Source organism: Panicum hallii, chromosome 1, assembly GCF_002211085.1.
Source record: "Panicum hallii strain FIL2 chromosome 1, PHallii_v3.1, whole genome shotgun sequence".
Classification (NCBI taxonomy): domain Eukaryota; kingdom Viridiplantae; phylum Streptophyta; class Magnoliopsida; order Poales; family Poaceae; genus Panicum; species Panicum hallii.
This window is the reverse complement of record NC_038042.1, coordinates 17,129,681-17,144,718: the sequence shown is the minus strand read 5'-3', so window position 1 is coordinate 17,144,718 and position 15,038 is coordinate 17,129,681. Positions and strand designations below refer to the sequence as shown.

The 15,038-nt window shown below is 43.3% G+C and overlaps 1 protein-coding gene across 1 annotated transcript; it reads right to left on the bottom strand.

Annotated features, from left to right (window-relative positions):
* Nucleotides 1-13,199: 13,199 nt before the first annotated feature.
* Nucleotides 13,200-14,378, bottom strand: LOC112896312 (zinc finger MYM-type protein 1-like). Its single transcript, XM_025964248.1, has one exon. It carries the CDS (start codon nucleotides 14,376-14,378, stop codon nucleotides 13,200-13,202), a length of 1,179 nt encoding a protein of 392 aa, XP_025820033.1.
* Nucleotides 14,379-15,038: the final 660 nt, after the last annotated feature.

The window sequence follows — 15,038 nt, the reverse complement described above, 5'->3', positions numbered from 1 at the left end:
CATATTCTTTATTTAGCACAAGTACATCGCTAAACGTGATTCACATATGAGATATATATCATGGTACTTACACGAAATATTTTTTCATCTCCTCCATATTTGTGTACATATACAACAATGCAGCATTCCATTCTTGTATGCACATTTCATAGACCAAACTAGCACCGACGGCCTTGATAGTCCACTGAAACAACTTGAGATTGCTCGTCGGTGTCTCATTCGAGGTGTGCTAGCGCGGTATATGAGCATTAATGTTATTTTCTTCTGCAAAATATGTGCTCATGTAGTGTAAGATCTCCTTAAGATAGAATGCCTCGGCAATGCATCCCTCCACTCGTGTTTTATTTTTGATGGTTGCTTTGAGCTTCTTTAAGTCTCGTTCAACAAAGTACATCCACCTGCATTGTACGGGGCCACCTACCTCAGCTTCATAAGGCAAATGCACTAACAAGTGTTACATTACATTCATGAAACCCGGGGGGAACACCTTCTCCATCTTACATACTAAGACATGTATTTTCTTACTCAGTTTTCTCATTGTATTCTTGTTAATTTCTTTTGCACATAATTGCCTGTAGAAAAAACTTAACTCGGCCAACATTATCCAAATTTCTTCAGGGAGGTACCCACGCAGCATCACAGGCAACAACCTTTCCATGATGATATGGTAATCATGACTCTTCAAACCATTCATTTTTCGAGTTACAATGTTCACCACCCATTTTAGATTAGCTGCATATCCATCAGGAAATTTAAGGTTCTTCAGCCACAAAAGAACCTCTTTCCTCGCCACAGGCTTAAGATAGTACTTAGCACGTGGCTTCCCCATATGGCCAGCTTGATTGGGTCTCAGATTAAGGGTTGGCCGAACACATATTTCAGCTAAGTCTTGCCGAGCTTTGAAATTATCTTTAGTCTTATCTTTCAAATCAAAAACCATACTAACTGCAACATTGCGCTCTTGATGCATTACATCTAAATTATATGGAAGGATCAGAGCAGTAGCATAAGGAAGGCTCCAAATGGCAGCTATATGAGTCCAATTATGCTCCTCTTTGACCCCTTCAAACCCATCATCTGTGGCAATTAACCAACAATGGCTTGCTACAATCTCCTGACTGGTCAAACGCTTGGGTGGACCTTTAGTAATGATTGTGTCCTTGCGAAAGACATCTCGTTGACTCCTGAACGGGTGATCATGAGACAAGAACCGACGGTGATAGTCAAAAAAATAGAATTTGCCACCATATTTCAAACGAAAAGCATCTGTATCACCCATGCATATCGGAAAAAGAACGGGCAAGCATACCTGTGGGCGGCGGTGGGCCGCGGGGGCACGGCGTGGGCCCTTGGGGGCGGCGGCGGTTGCCTGCGGGGCGGCAGCGGGCCGCAGGGGCACGGCGTGGGGCCTCGGGGGTGGTGGCGGGCCGCGGGGGCACGGCGTGGGGCCTCAGGGGCGGTGGCGGGCCGCGAGGGCACAGCATGATTAACTCTGAACAATTACAGTAGAAACAATGAACATGATCTTTTCATTTCCACATCATGTGTTGTGATCAATTAAAAGGGAGGCTTAGCTTGAATATATATGACCTCCAAAACAATATACCCTTTTCTCAACTTTAACAGGAGATAGTGCTAATCAAGTTCTTGAGTGATAAACATTGTTCCAAGAAGCATTTTCTTGTTCCTGACTCCTAACTAATTAGGAAGTGTATAGCTACTTGTTAACATATGCATATCAGACTAATTAGGAAGTTTATAGCTACTTGTTAACATATGCATATCAGGATAGAATTGACTCTAAATTCGCTGTAAGGAAGGCAGCACAAAGAAGCACATGCATATTGGGAGAAAATGCATTATGGCTGCCTCCCATGGTGTGTTATATTATGCTCCCTTGACCCTCACTTCCCACCTTGCTCGCTACAATTTGTGTGAAACGTCTAAAGCACAAAAAGAGAAACAATATCAGATCATTTTCTTATAGTGAGTAGAGCAGCTGCTTGCACAAGAACTATTTGTTAAATTTTAAAACTAAAACATGCTACATCAGAAACCCATCCATCCAGTTGACAAGTACCGGGGGCCCGCGGGGCAGAGAGGCGCGGGGCGGCGGCGGGGGCCATGGGGCCGCAGCACGGTGGCGGCGGCCGCGGCGGCCGCGGGGTCTGCGTGGGTGCGAGGCGGCGGCCGCGGGGGCCGCGGGGCCGAGCCGCGCGGAGCGGCCGCGAGGGGGGACGGCGGGCGCCGCGGCGGTGATGGCGGGGCCGCGGCAGGGGCGGTGGCGGAGGGCCCGGGGGCGGTGGCGGCGGGCGCGGTGGCGGAGTGGGGGAGGACTTGTGCGCGGGGGCGGAGAAGTGTGCGTGCGGGCCTAGAACAACATCCAAATCGTGCTATTAGGGTACCTGTATTTTCGTCGGCCCAGCGGGCAAACGAAATTAGGTTTATTTTCATCGGCCTAGGGCAGGCCGACGAAAATGTACTCTTTGTTTCGTCGGCCAGGGCCTAGCCGACGAAAATATGAATCCTTTTTCATCGGCCTGCGCTGGGCCGACGAAAACAATTTCTAATTTCGTCGGCTTTTGTTGGCCGACGAAATAAACGAGTTATTTTCGTCGGCTTGTTTTTGGCCGACAAAATTACATCTGGCCGACGAAATTGAGCGGCTTTGGTGTAGTGGTAGAGGTGCAAATTATTCAGATGTGGTAGTTATGTTTGTTTATCTAGTTCAGGTGTTCAGATAGTGGTAGAGGTTCATATGTGCCAGATTATAACACTAGTATATAGTTCATTTGCCATGGCAGTAGTCATCTCTTTTTTTTCCCCAGCTTGGTAAATTCTTTGCTGTCTGATCATTGTTTCGCTGTCTGATCATTGTTTTTTTATGGACTAATGCACAAACTGTAGTTCCTACCTAATGTGCTAGCTTCTGTAGAAAAATGTGCTTTGGTAACATGTAAATTGTAGTTCTAGTCCTTGGTTGGAACATGGATGCATCTCATCTTGAGGTGTGCAAGATTTGTTAGTTACTTCATTGTGTTGACCTGTAGTTGCTACTTTATATATACTTGTATGTCTGTCCTCAACAAATGCTTTGATATTATAATCTTGCTGGGTACATGAATAATAGGTCAGAATTGAAATCAGTGGACAAACCTAGGAGTAGACCTAGTGTGCCAAGAACTTTTTTTATTACTAATAGCCGAGCTAGTCAAGTGGTTTAGAAATAGATTTAGTTTCTGAGCCCAAGTGTTCTGTTCTAGTTTGTATGAAGTTGGCTACACAAAAAAATAATTCTGTGTTAGAATGAGTTCCTGCACTTTTAGCCTGAATTTTTGAGTTGTGTGATGCACCTGGTGTTTGCTCTAGTTTTAAAACTCACTTCAATTATGTTACATGTCTGAGTTGCCAGTGAGAAAGCCTGTGAACAGCAGTGCAACTACAGTGCCTCCTCTAGTTTCTCCAAAACTATTTTTTTCATGCATCTTTTAAGTGCAGACATGTAGATAGGCACCCTCCTCATTTCTTATTGTCACTTAATTGTGTCATTTACCATTTCTTTTTGCATTGCATATCTGCTATAGATGCCTGACAACATCGTAGAATTGGTTACAACAAACATGAGGGAAATGAGGGAGAAGCGTAGGGAGAAGAGAAAGAGAGTAGAAGTTCTATTTGTTGCTGCCGTCATGAGCATGATTGCACATTGATATATCGTAAAAAGACCTAGACATGTTATTGATCCTGACGAAGTGGTAGAGAGAGATGTTGCTAGACGGAAACAAATACTATGTTGCTAGACGGAAACAAATACTATGTTGCTAGACGGAAACAAATACTAAGAAATCTATACCAAGGATCAAATGGTTATTGCTATATATGATAGTTTGCACCTAACTAAAAGATCATTTTGTGAACTATGTGCCATCTAGACCTGGTTGGGTCGGGTTCGGGGCGGGTAAAAACAGACCTGGTATTTTTTTTTGGCCCAAATCAGGCCCAACCCAACCACCGGATTGGAATTTTTGGCCCGAGCCTAACCCGACATGTGGTCGGGTTATGTTGGGTTTGGATCGGGTTGGGTCAAAGCCGATTTCTTATGTACAAATTTCAGTCGGGTCAGATTTCAGGTCGTAAAATTCAGCCCGTGGCCGACCCGATTTTTATGGTGGGTTGAAAATTTCAGTTCGAGCCCAACCCATATATTGGTCAGGTCGGTTCGGGTCGTGTTTTTTTGGGGCAGGTCAGGTCGGGTTTATCGGATCGCGCAGCCCATGATTAGGTATAACGCCATCTTACGTGAGAGATTTGATCTCCGTGATACCTTAAATGTGTGAGTAGAAAAAAATGGCTATGCTACTGCTTATATATTGTAGACTTGGCACTAAGATGATGATTCACAACACAATCAGCTCTCATTTCAATATGGTGTTGAGAGGTGTTCTGTTGTTATTCCATAAATTTATTTAGCTTCCCGATCCAACAGTTGTACAACCTGAGGATTCCAAGTGGAGTGATTTGAAGATTGCACAAATATTGATGTTTTTGTCCGTTGGTGTTTGGTAAAGATCATGCAACTGGTGATGCAACAAAGACAACAGTTGGAAGCTCACAAGAGAGATAAGTAAGAAAGAGAGTAGCGTAAACTACTTGTCCTCAGCTCATATGTTGACCATCAACAGCTCTCCCAATGTTCTCTCCAAATTTCACTCTTTTTTCCATCCACGTGGAGTCAAGAAGCCAGAGACTCCTGAGTCGTAACTCTCTTCTCCAATCGCCGCAGTCCTCCCCTAGGCCACGTGCACCCAGGACACGCTCGTCAATAAATTAGGGATTTCACCATCGTTAAAACTGGTCTTCGTTAGATTGTCATCCCACAAATAAGTTTCGCCTGTTTGCCATTATAGAACAAGGTCATCACGCTACAATGCCTTTCCCGGATGGAATAAATAAGAATTTCAGTTTTAAATTAATCCGAAGATAAATCATGACCATGACAAAAATTGCGTACACAAAACGAACATACGTAAACATGTTGATCAAGTGATTTAAGATAAAACATTATAGCAGCAAGATCAACCCTAACCAGATCATACTAGGTATGAAAGATATAGTTAGGGATAGAAAACCGTACGTCTCTAGGCTGACCGCAATAACCAGGTAAAGAAAATGACGGCGACGATCAGCACCTCCGCACGCTTGACGACACCGAGTCGCGCCCCACTGACGAGGAGGAAGATGAGCCGTGGCGACGAGGACGTAGAGGATGGCGATGTGGAAGCGTTCGAGCAATCGCGCAGAGCGCTTCCCAAAAACCTTTTTCGCCCTCTCCCGGTGCATGATCGCTGAGAACGAGGATCCGGAGACTTGCTCTCCCGATCGCCGGTGCGCGCCGACGAACGGGATGAAGTAGCGTACGCGGCGGCGCAGCAGGCAGGTCGAGGCGTGTTGTGCGCCTTCTGTTGTGTTCTGTTTCTAGCCGACACCCGTGCATATTTATAGGAAGGAACCGCTAGGGTTTTTGGCATCCCAAAAACCAAGTCGGCTACGAGTCCCAAAAATTTCGCGCGTGAAATCCGTAACAGATTCAAAGTGGCAAAATAAATCTGCAAAAGGCTGCCGCGTTCCCACAAGGATAGGACCAGATTTTGGCGGACCATTCACGCACAGGTCGCGTGCGCGCGCCCTTCGCGTGTGCCCGGCCCGGCGAGGCGAGGCGAGCGAGCGCGCGCGTGTGTTCTTCCTTCTTCCTCTCACCCACACTTGCAAGAGCATGGAGAGCATCCAACTATTTAAATTGGATTTCCTCCACCTCCACTAGCAAGGTGGGACTAACTTGTTGCCATACACCTTTGCACTAACGGGCCTTTGAGATTTTATTGAAATTATTTGGATTTACATGGTGGGCCTTTGCACCATTGGGCCCAAATATTCCAACAATCCCCCACCAGATCTCAAAGTCTCATTATGATTTTGTCTCAACCCACTGTTGTTTGATATACCAGTGTTTCCATGGAAACTGTTAAGTTGAACTTCCATCTAGAACAGCAAGTTACACTTATTTACAACTTGAACAACGGACTAAGTCTTGAATTGAAAATCTTATGCAAATGAGTTTCATTTACAGTCAAACTGATACTTGACCTCCAGTAGGCTACTTCACGGTTGGAGCATATAGGTCGTACTCCCTAGTCTCTTCATGAGCTTAATAGAGATCACCCGAATCTCACAGACTGCGACCGTCCAACAGTCGGGCTCACATAGGTGTATTCTTTCAAGAACGTTCTGCAGGATAACGTCTTTGCTAATTAAAGCCAATAGAATATATTAAGGCCAATGCCAACCTGTCATTCGAGAGTATTGCATCCTTCTCGAGTGAGTATAAAAGGTTACTCTCATGCTAACCTCTGGCTTGTTCTTCCCAGATCCTAATTCACGGGATATCCGATCACATAGGTTGGGTTACCACTAGGGAATAGCTTATATGGGTCTCAAACCCATCTCCTTGGATGCATTGTCTATCACATTGCATGACAGCCCCTTGGTGAACGGATCAGTCAGATTTTTCTCAGTGTGGACATAACCCGCAGTGATAACTCCGGAGTTTCTCATTTTTCTAACTGATTTTAACCATCTATTGATATGTCTTGAAGACTTCATATTGTCCTTTGAACTGTCTACTTTGGCAATCACCGTTCGATTGTCACAGTTCATCACTATCGTCGGCAATGGTTTCTCGACAATAGGCAAGTCCATCAAGAGCTCACAAAGCCAATCGGCTTCCACTGTAGCTGTATATAGTGCTGTGAGTTCTGCCTCCATAGTAGATCTCGTCAGGATCGTCTGTTTGCATGATCTCCATGAAACAGCAGCACCGCCAAGAGTGAAAACGTATCCACTAGTGGCATACAGCTCATCTAGATCCGATATCCAATTAGCATCACTATATCCCTCTAGTACTGCAGGAAAACCGGAATAGTGAATCCCATATTCCATAGTACCCACCAAGTAGTGCATTATGCGCTCAAGCGCACGCCAATGATCATCTCCCGGATTACTAGTAAACTGGCTCAACTTGCTAACAGCAAAAGAGATGCCAGGCCTCGTTGCACTCGCAAGATACATGAGTGAGCCAATCATCTGTGAATATCTCAATTGGTCTCTGCCAATTCTTCTGTTCTTTCGAAGGATCAAGCTCGGATCATAGGGAGTTGGACTAGATTTGCTATCCTTATAGCCAAACCATTTCAATATTTTCTCCACATAATGGGATTGCGAAAGAGTAATCCCTTCTCTCCCTTGATCAGCTTGATGTTGAAAATAACATCAGCCTCACCAAGATCTTTCATATCAAAGTTTTGACACAAGAATGTGTTGACCTCGTTGATTACATCAAGACTAGTCCCAAAGATCAGTATGTCATCGATATACAAACACAATATAACTCCTTGACCCCACCATAGTTGTAATACACACATCGATCAGCCTCATTGACACTAAAGCCTGCTGATATGAGTGTCAAGTTGAATTTCTCATTCCACGGGTTAGGTGCTTGCTTCAGGCCATACAAAGATTTATACAACTTGCACACCTTGTCCTCATGACCCTCTACCACAAACCCATCAGGCTATGTCATGTAGATTTCCTCTTCCAGCTCTCCGTTGAGGAAAGCTGTCTTAACATCCATCTGATGGATGAGCCATGCGAGGTAGCCAGGTAGAGTACAACACGAATAGTGGTCAATCTTGCAACAAGTGAGTAAGTATCAAAGAAATCTTCACCTTTTTTCTGGGTGTAACCCTTAGCCACAAGACGAGCCTTGTACTTGTCAATAGTACCATCAGGCTTAAGCTTCTTCTTGAACACCCACTTGCAACCCACAGGTTTGCAACCATATGGTCTTTCGACCAGCTCCCAAGTTCCATTGGAGAGAATGGAGTCCATCTTGCTATGGACAGCTTCTTTCCAATCATCCGCATCACGAGATGAGAATGCCTTAGTGATTGTTTTGGGAGAATCATCTATGAGATAAATAGTGAAATCATCACCAAAAGACTTTGCGGTCTTTTGCCTCTTGCTCCTCCTAGGAGCATCACTGTGAATCTCCTCATGATTTGATTCAAATGTGTGTTCATCATGCTCAGAAAATTCAACAGATTCAAGAGTTGTATTAACTATTTCATTCAGAGATAATAAAGATATAACATGCGAGCCTTTTATAGGAAAAATATTCTTAAAGAAAGTAGCATCACGAGACTCGAACAGTGAATTTACATGTATATAAGGCACTTCAGATTTAACTACTAGAAATATATAAGCAATGCTATGATGTGCATAACCCAAAAAGATACAATCCATAGTTTTAGGTCCCAACTTGCGCTTCTTGTTATTGGCACATTCACCTTGGCCAAACAACCCCATGTGCGCAAGTAAGAGAGTGAAGGTCGTCTCCCAATCCACTCCTCGTAAGGAGGCTTTTCCTTATTCTTCATAGCTTCATAGGAACTCTATTCAGGACATGACATGCAGTCAATACTGCCTCCCCCCACCATGCCTTAGATAATCCAGCGTGTCTAACATGGCGTTAACCAAGTCAGACAACGTGGGATTCTTCCTTTCGGCAACCCCGTTTGATTCAGGTGAATAGGGAGGCGTCCTCTCATGAATAATGCCGTGTTCTGCACAGAATAAGTCAAAATCGTTAGAGAAATATTCACCTCCTCGATTGGACCTAAGTCGTTTGATCTTTTTCTCAAGTTGGGTTTCTACTTCAGCCTTATAGATTTTAAAGCAGTTAAGAGCCTCATCTTTCGTTTTCAACAAGTACACATAGCAAAATCTAGTTGCATCGTCAATCAAAGTCATGAAATATCTTTTTCCACCTTCTGTTAACACGCCATTCATCTCACAGATATCTGAATGGATGAGTTCTAGAGGTGCCAAATGTCTCTCCTCTACCACCTTGTGAGGTTTTCAAGGTTGCTTAGATTGCACATAACTATGGCACTTAGAACCTTTGACTATGGAAAAAATCGGAATTAAACTCATGGTGGAAAGTCGAAAGATAGAGCCAAAATTCAGATGACATAAACGTGAGTGCCAAACAGATGCATCGCTCTCATTTATACCATCAGAAATTAAGTTCACGGACTTATTACAATAATCTGAAACTAAAAAACCGAACAAACCTCCGCACTCATAGTCTTTACCGATAAATTGTCCACACTTAGACATGACAAATTTATTGGACTCAATCACTACTTTAAAACCATCCCTACACAAAAGGGAGCCACTAACTAGATTCTTGCCGATAGTAGGGACATGCTGCACGTTCTTCAGCTGCACGATCTTTCCTGAAGTAAGCTTCAGATCGACCATGCCAATACCACGAACAGTAGCATGCGACCCATTGCCCATCATCACTGTAGAATCCCGAGCGGTCTGGTAAGAAGAAAATAAGGTAGCATCAGAACACGCATGAACATTTGCACCAGTATCAAGCCACCAACTAGTAGATTGAAATACTGAAAAAACTGAAGGTAAAGAATTATACCCACTGGTTTCCACTCCAGCCATGGTGACCGTGTCCGCAGTCTTTTGCTCAGGAGAAGGCTTCCTTCCTTTGCGGTGTGGGCATTTCTTTGCCCAATGATCGGTAGATCCACACACAAAACAGCCTTGACCTTCCTTGAATTTCTTCTTCTTGAAAGTAGTGGTAGGTTGCGGCTTGGTCTTCTTTCCTTTGCCCTTGCCTTTGCCGTGAGACTTTTGCACCATGTTGGCACTAGTCTGGCCCTCAGCAGCCTTAGATCGCCCATCCTTGGCCCGAGCTTTTTCCTCAACATCAAGGGATGCTATCAGATCAGACACTGATATCTCCATCCTCGTATGTTTGAGAGTAGTGGCGAAATCCCTCCATGAATGAGGCAATTTGGCAATGATGCCACCAGCCACAAACTTGTCGGGTAGGTTGATCTTGAGGTGCTCAAGCTCCTTGGCCATGCACTGTATCTCATGAGCCTGCTCGACTATAAATTTTCCATCGGTCATCTTGTAGTCATGGTACTGCTCCATGATGTACAACTCAGCGCTAGCATCTGTGCCGCCATAGTCGGCCTCCAGGGCATCCCACAACTTTTAAGCATCTGTGTGATGGAGGTACACATCCTGTAGACAATCTACAAGTGTACCAATCACAGCGCCCACAAAAAATGTGTTGGCCTCGGTAAAAGCCTTCTCCTGCTCAGGGGTAAGGGGCCCCTCAAGTTTGCCCTTGGACACCCACAGCACGTTCATGGCAGATAGCCACAGAATCACTCTCGTTTGCCATTCTTAAAGTGCTCGCTAGAGAACTTCTCGGGCCTTAGAGCATCAACAAATCCAGCCATGAAACTAAAATTCCTATAATAAGGTTTTTGGATTGATGGAATAAATAAGAGTTTCAGTTTTAAATTAATTCGAAGATAAATCATGACCATGACAAAAATTGCGTACATAAAATGAACATATGTAAACATGCTGATCAAGTGATTTAAGATAAAATATTGCAGCAGCAAGATCAACCCTAACCAGATCATACTAGGTATGAAAGATATAGTTAGGGACAGAAAAACGTACGTCTCTAGGCTGACCGTAATAACCGGGTAAAGAAGACGACGGCGACGATCAGCACCTCCACGCGCTTGACGATGCCAAGTCGCGCCCCACTGACGAGGAGTAAGATGAGCCGTGGTGACGAGGACGTAGAGGACGGCGATGTGGAAGCGTTCGAGCAGTCGCGCAGAGCGCTTCCCAAAAACCTTATTCGCCCTCTCCCGGTGCAGGATCACTGAGGACGACGTTCCGGAGACCTGCTCTCCCGATCGCCGGTGCACGCCAATGAACGGGATGAAGTAGCGTACGTGGCGGCGCAGCAGGCAGGTCGAGGCGTGTTGTGCGTCCTCTGTTGTGTTCTGTTTCTAGCCAGCACCCGTGCGTATTTATAGGATGGAGCCGCTAGGGTTTTTGGTGTCCCAAAAACCAAGTCGGTTATGAGTCCCAAAAATTCCGCGTGTGAAATTCGTAACAGATAGCAAAACAAATCTGCAAAAACCAAGTCGGTTACGAGTTTCAAAAATTTTGCGCATGAAATCCGTAACAGATTCAAAGTGGCAAAATAAATCTGCAAAAGGAAGCTGCGTTCCCGCAAGGATTGGACCGGATTTTGGCAGACCATTCACGCGCATGTCGCGTGCGCGCGCTCGAAGCCCGTGCCCGGTGAGGCGAGCGAGCGCGCGCGTGTGTTCTTCCTTCTTCCTCTCACCCACACTTGCAAGAGCATGGAGAGCATCCAACTATTTAAGTTGGATTTCCTCCACCTCCACTAGCAAGGTGGGACTAACTTGTTGCCATACACCTCTGCACTAATGGGCCTTTGAGATTTTATTGGAATTATTTGGATTTACATGGTGGGCCTTTGCACTATTGGGCCTAAATATTCCAACATTCCCACCTTTTCCATTTCATTTTTCCACTTATTTCTTCATTTGAATGGATCAAACTACCCCTGGCCTTCTCAGCCTTATCCTTTTCTCTGACGAACAGACCGTCTCCTCTAATTCTTTTTTCTCTCCGCTCGTTCTGCTGCTCGTATGGCCGCCGCCACCTGCACACCATGGCCCTACGGCCGGCGCCCCTCCTATTCTGCCTACGCTCAAGCCTCCTCCCAAACTACCGCGTCAACTCTTTTTAGCCGCCGCGAAGCTGCAGTGCGGCTTGCATTGCGGTTCCGCGGCAGAGGCAAGGTGAGAAGGAGGCAATGCTATGAACTGCAGATAACAAGAGTCCTCCAAGGAAGCTGACACCTAAGAGTCTGAAGACTTATTGAGTTGTGAACAGTGATGGTCCTGACAAATTAGGGGCCCAGGGCAAGGCCTAATATAGGGGGCCCTTAATACATGTTGCTAATAAACATTTAAAAATATATCAAAAAACTATTCATCATAAGAAAAAAATATAAATATGTGATTACCTTAAAATTTTCTTCTAATATGTCTTGAAGCGAAGTCATTGATGATAGCATCAGTATCAATTTCATCCAATAATATTTTCTCGATGCATAAAATAGCAAACCATTTAGTCTTTCTTGAGACATTTTGGACCTCAAATAATTCTTCAGCAACTTCAACTTTGAAAAACTTCTTTCAGCTAACGCAATGGTCACGGGCACAGTAAATAAAAGTCGATAAGCAATAGAAGTATTACGATAAGAATCCACTTCTCTAACATACTCAAAAATGTCCATGGCAGACATTGGTTTATCTAATAAAGTCAACTGCAAAACACTAAGCTCTGAAATTAGATCATTTAGATCAACATCTGATGAGCCATCAAAAGAGAAAGTGTTTGCAAATTTGGTGCAACATTCTCTTAGTTTAATAGTACCCAATGACTTCATGGTTATGGAGTCCATAAAAATCCAAATATGTCTTTGAATGATTGGAGTTCTTCAAATCTACTTTTTAATGAACTAATTGCAATATCAACCATGGCCAAAAAATAATTAACTTCAAAAGCTTTTTCAACTTCAAGATTTGCTTCCTCACAATCAGTTTCATCATATTGTTTCTTCCTCTTAGCATGACGTTTCACAGGAAATGATGGCTCTACACCCAATTCAGATGCAATCTCTTTGGCAATGATCAAACTAGAAGCAAATCCATTATTTCTATAGTTCTAAAAGTAACTCACTGTATCTTCTATTCTCATTAATGTAGCATCAATGCACATGGATGGGGATTGCAACTGCTTGCTCACTTTGTTTACTATAAATAAAATATCATACCAAATAACCATACCAAGTATAAAATCAAAGGTACCAAGAAGATCAAATAAATTTTTTGCACCACTCCTATCCTTTGCCTCGGTATCCTTATCGGTACTCAACTGAAGCAAAGCTGACCTTATCTGAGGAGCTTGAAATCTTATTGCTTTGACACTTTTGATCTGACTCTCCCAACGAGTATTGCACCATGACTTCACAGTTAAACTTTCAACATGATCCTTCAAAACATCCCATCTTTTAGTAGAACTAGAGAACAATGTATATATTCGTTGCACAATTCCAAAAAATGAAATAGCTTTTCCACAAGATTTAGTCATGTCACAAAGTGTAAGATTAAGACTATGACAAGCATATGGCATAAACAAAGCTCTTGGATTTATATCAAGCAGTCGTCCTCGCACGCCTTGTGCTTTCCTTTCATGTTAGATCCATTATCATAATCTTGACCCCTAACATCTTCAATATTTAGGCCAAAGGACTTAATGGAATCAAGTAATGAATTAAAAAGTCCCTCACCAGATGTATCATCTACCTTCATGAAACCCAAAAAATACTCTTCAACTTTACCAGTAGACGTATTAACACATCGGATCAACAAACTCATTTGTTCTTGATGACTGACATGAGGGGTACAATCAAGGATAACTGAAAAATATTTGGCCTCTTTAACAGTGTTTATGATAGTTTTAGTGATGTCAGAAGCCAAAAGAGAAATCAACTCATTCTGAATTTTATGACTAAGATAGTGATAATGAATCTCATTGTTTTGAATACGTCTGAGGTGATCTTGCATAACCAAATCAAATTCAGCAATCATCTCAACACAAGCTAAGAAATTACCATTTTGATCATTGTAAAGTTGCTCACTTGGTCCTCTGAAAGCTAAATTCCGCTTACCAAGAAATTTCACAACAGCAATTATTCTTTGTAAAATTTGCTTGATACGCTCTTTCTCCTTGGTGATTTGCTGCTGAATGTTTTTGTCAATTGTTTCATGCTTACCAAGCCTCACCCTCAGTTCATTCCTAGAGTTCATGCTTGTAATATGTTGTATACTAGCCTCATGTTCTTTCAACCTCTCATTAATATGCTTCCAATCTTTGAACCCCTCATGACCCAATGAACTCTTGCAGTTTTCTGTATTGAAAAGCTTGCATGAAAAACAAAACACTTTATCAACATGTTTTGAATATACCAACCACTTTCTATCATAAACTTCTTCATTGCTCATCTTTCTAGAGTAATGAGTATATGAAAAATGTCTGCCATTGGTATCCAAAGGAAATTCAATATTTTCATCTCTGATGGGTCCCTTCTCTACTAATATGTCCCTTGACTTGTTATCAAGATTATCCCAATTTCTTGGATCATAAATATCCTCAGTAAAAACAGGTTGTTCATCAACACTAGCATTTTCTGCAGGAGGTGAATTAACCAGAGGCTCATGATCACTCACATTGTTATCATTCCTATTGGTGTCAATATTTTCTTCTGGTGTAAAGCCCTGATCTTCTAGGTTATTATCAGGTTGCTCCTCCATAGCAACTATAGCCATCTCATTTTGATTCGTTGAAGTTCTTAAATTACTAGAAAAAAATTTGTCCATGGCTCCTCTCTGTGTTTCTATGAACTCATCTGCTCGTTTCTTCCTGTTCCTTTTCTTAGAACCGGATGGATACCTTCTAGATGACATGGCTATATGCTGAAATTAAAAAACAAAATTATGAATTGAAGCTATCGCTTAGTTACAACAGTATTGAATAAACTTAAAAAATTATTACCGATTATGTGGCACTGATGAGCCAATGTTCACCAATGAGCAAAGCGATAACGAGACAATATTAAACCGATGAATTACAAATGACCAGCTGTAAAATTTCCAAACAATTTATTTAAATATCTAAACAATAGTCTAATTAGTAATCAATAATCATCTAAAGCACAGAGAAAAAATTATACCGCGGATGGTTGCCCTGCAGCGAATCAGCGTCTCAGCAATCTGCTACTACACTGTTGATGCAGTGTCGCGCTCGCGCCGCGCGTGGCCGGCGTGGGTGACAGCAAGCGGCTGTGCGATGAGCGGAGGCAGAGACGGAGCCACAGAGGCAAGCAATGTGCCGTGCAGACTTTGGCGAGCAAACACGACGGGCGGCGCGAGACTGCTGTTGTTTCGCGAGTCCTTCTGTTTTGTTTCCATGATTTACTCCTGTCGGTT

Coding starts and splice junctions, on each gene's coding strand:
- LOC112896312 (XM_025964248.1), bottom strand. CDS start 14,378: ATGGCTATAGTTGCTATGGAGGAGCAACCTGATAATAACCTAGAAGAT.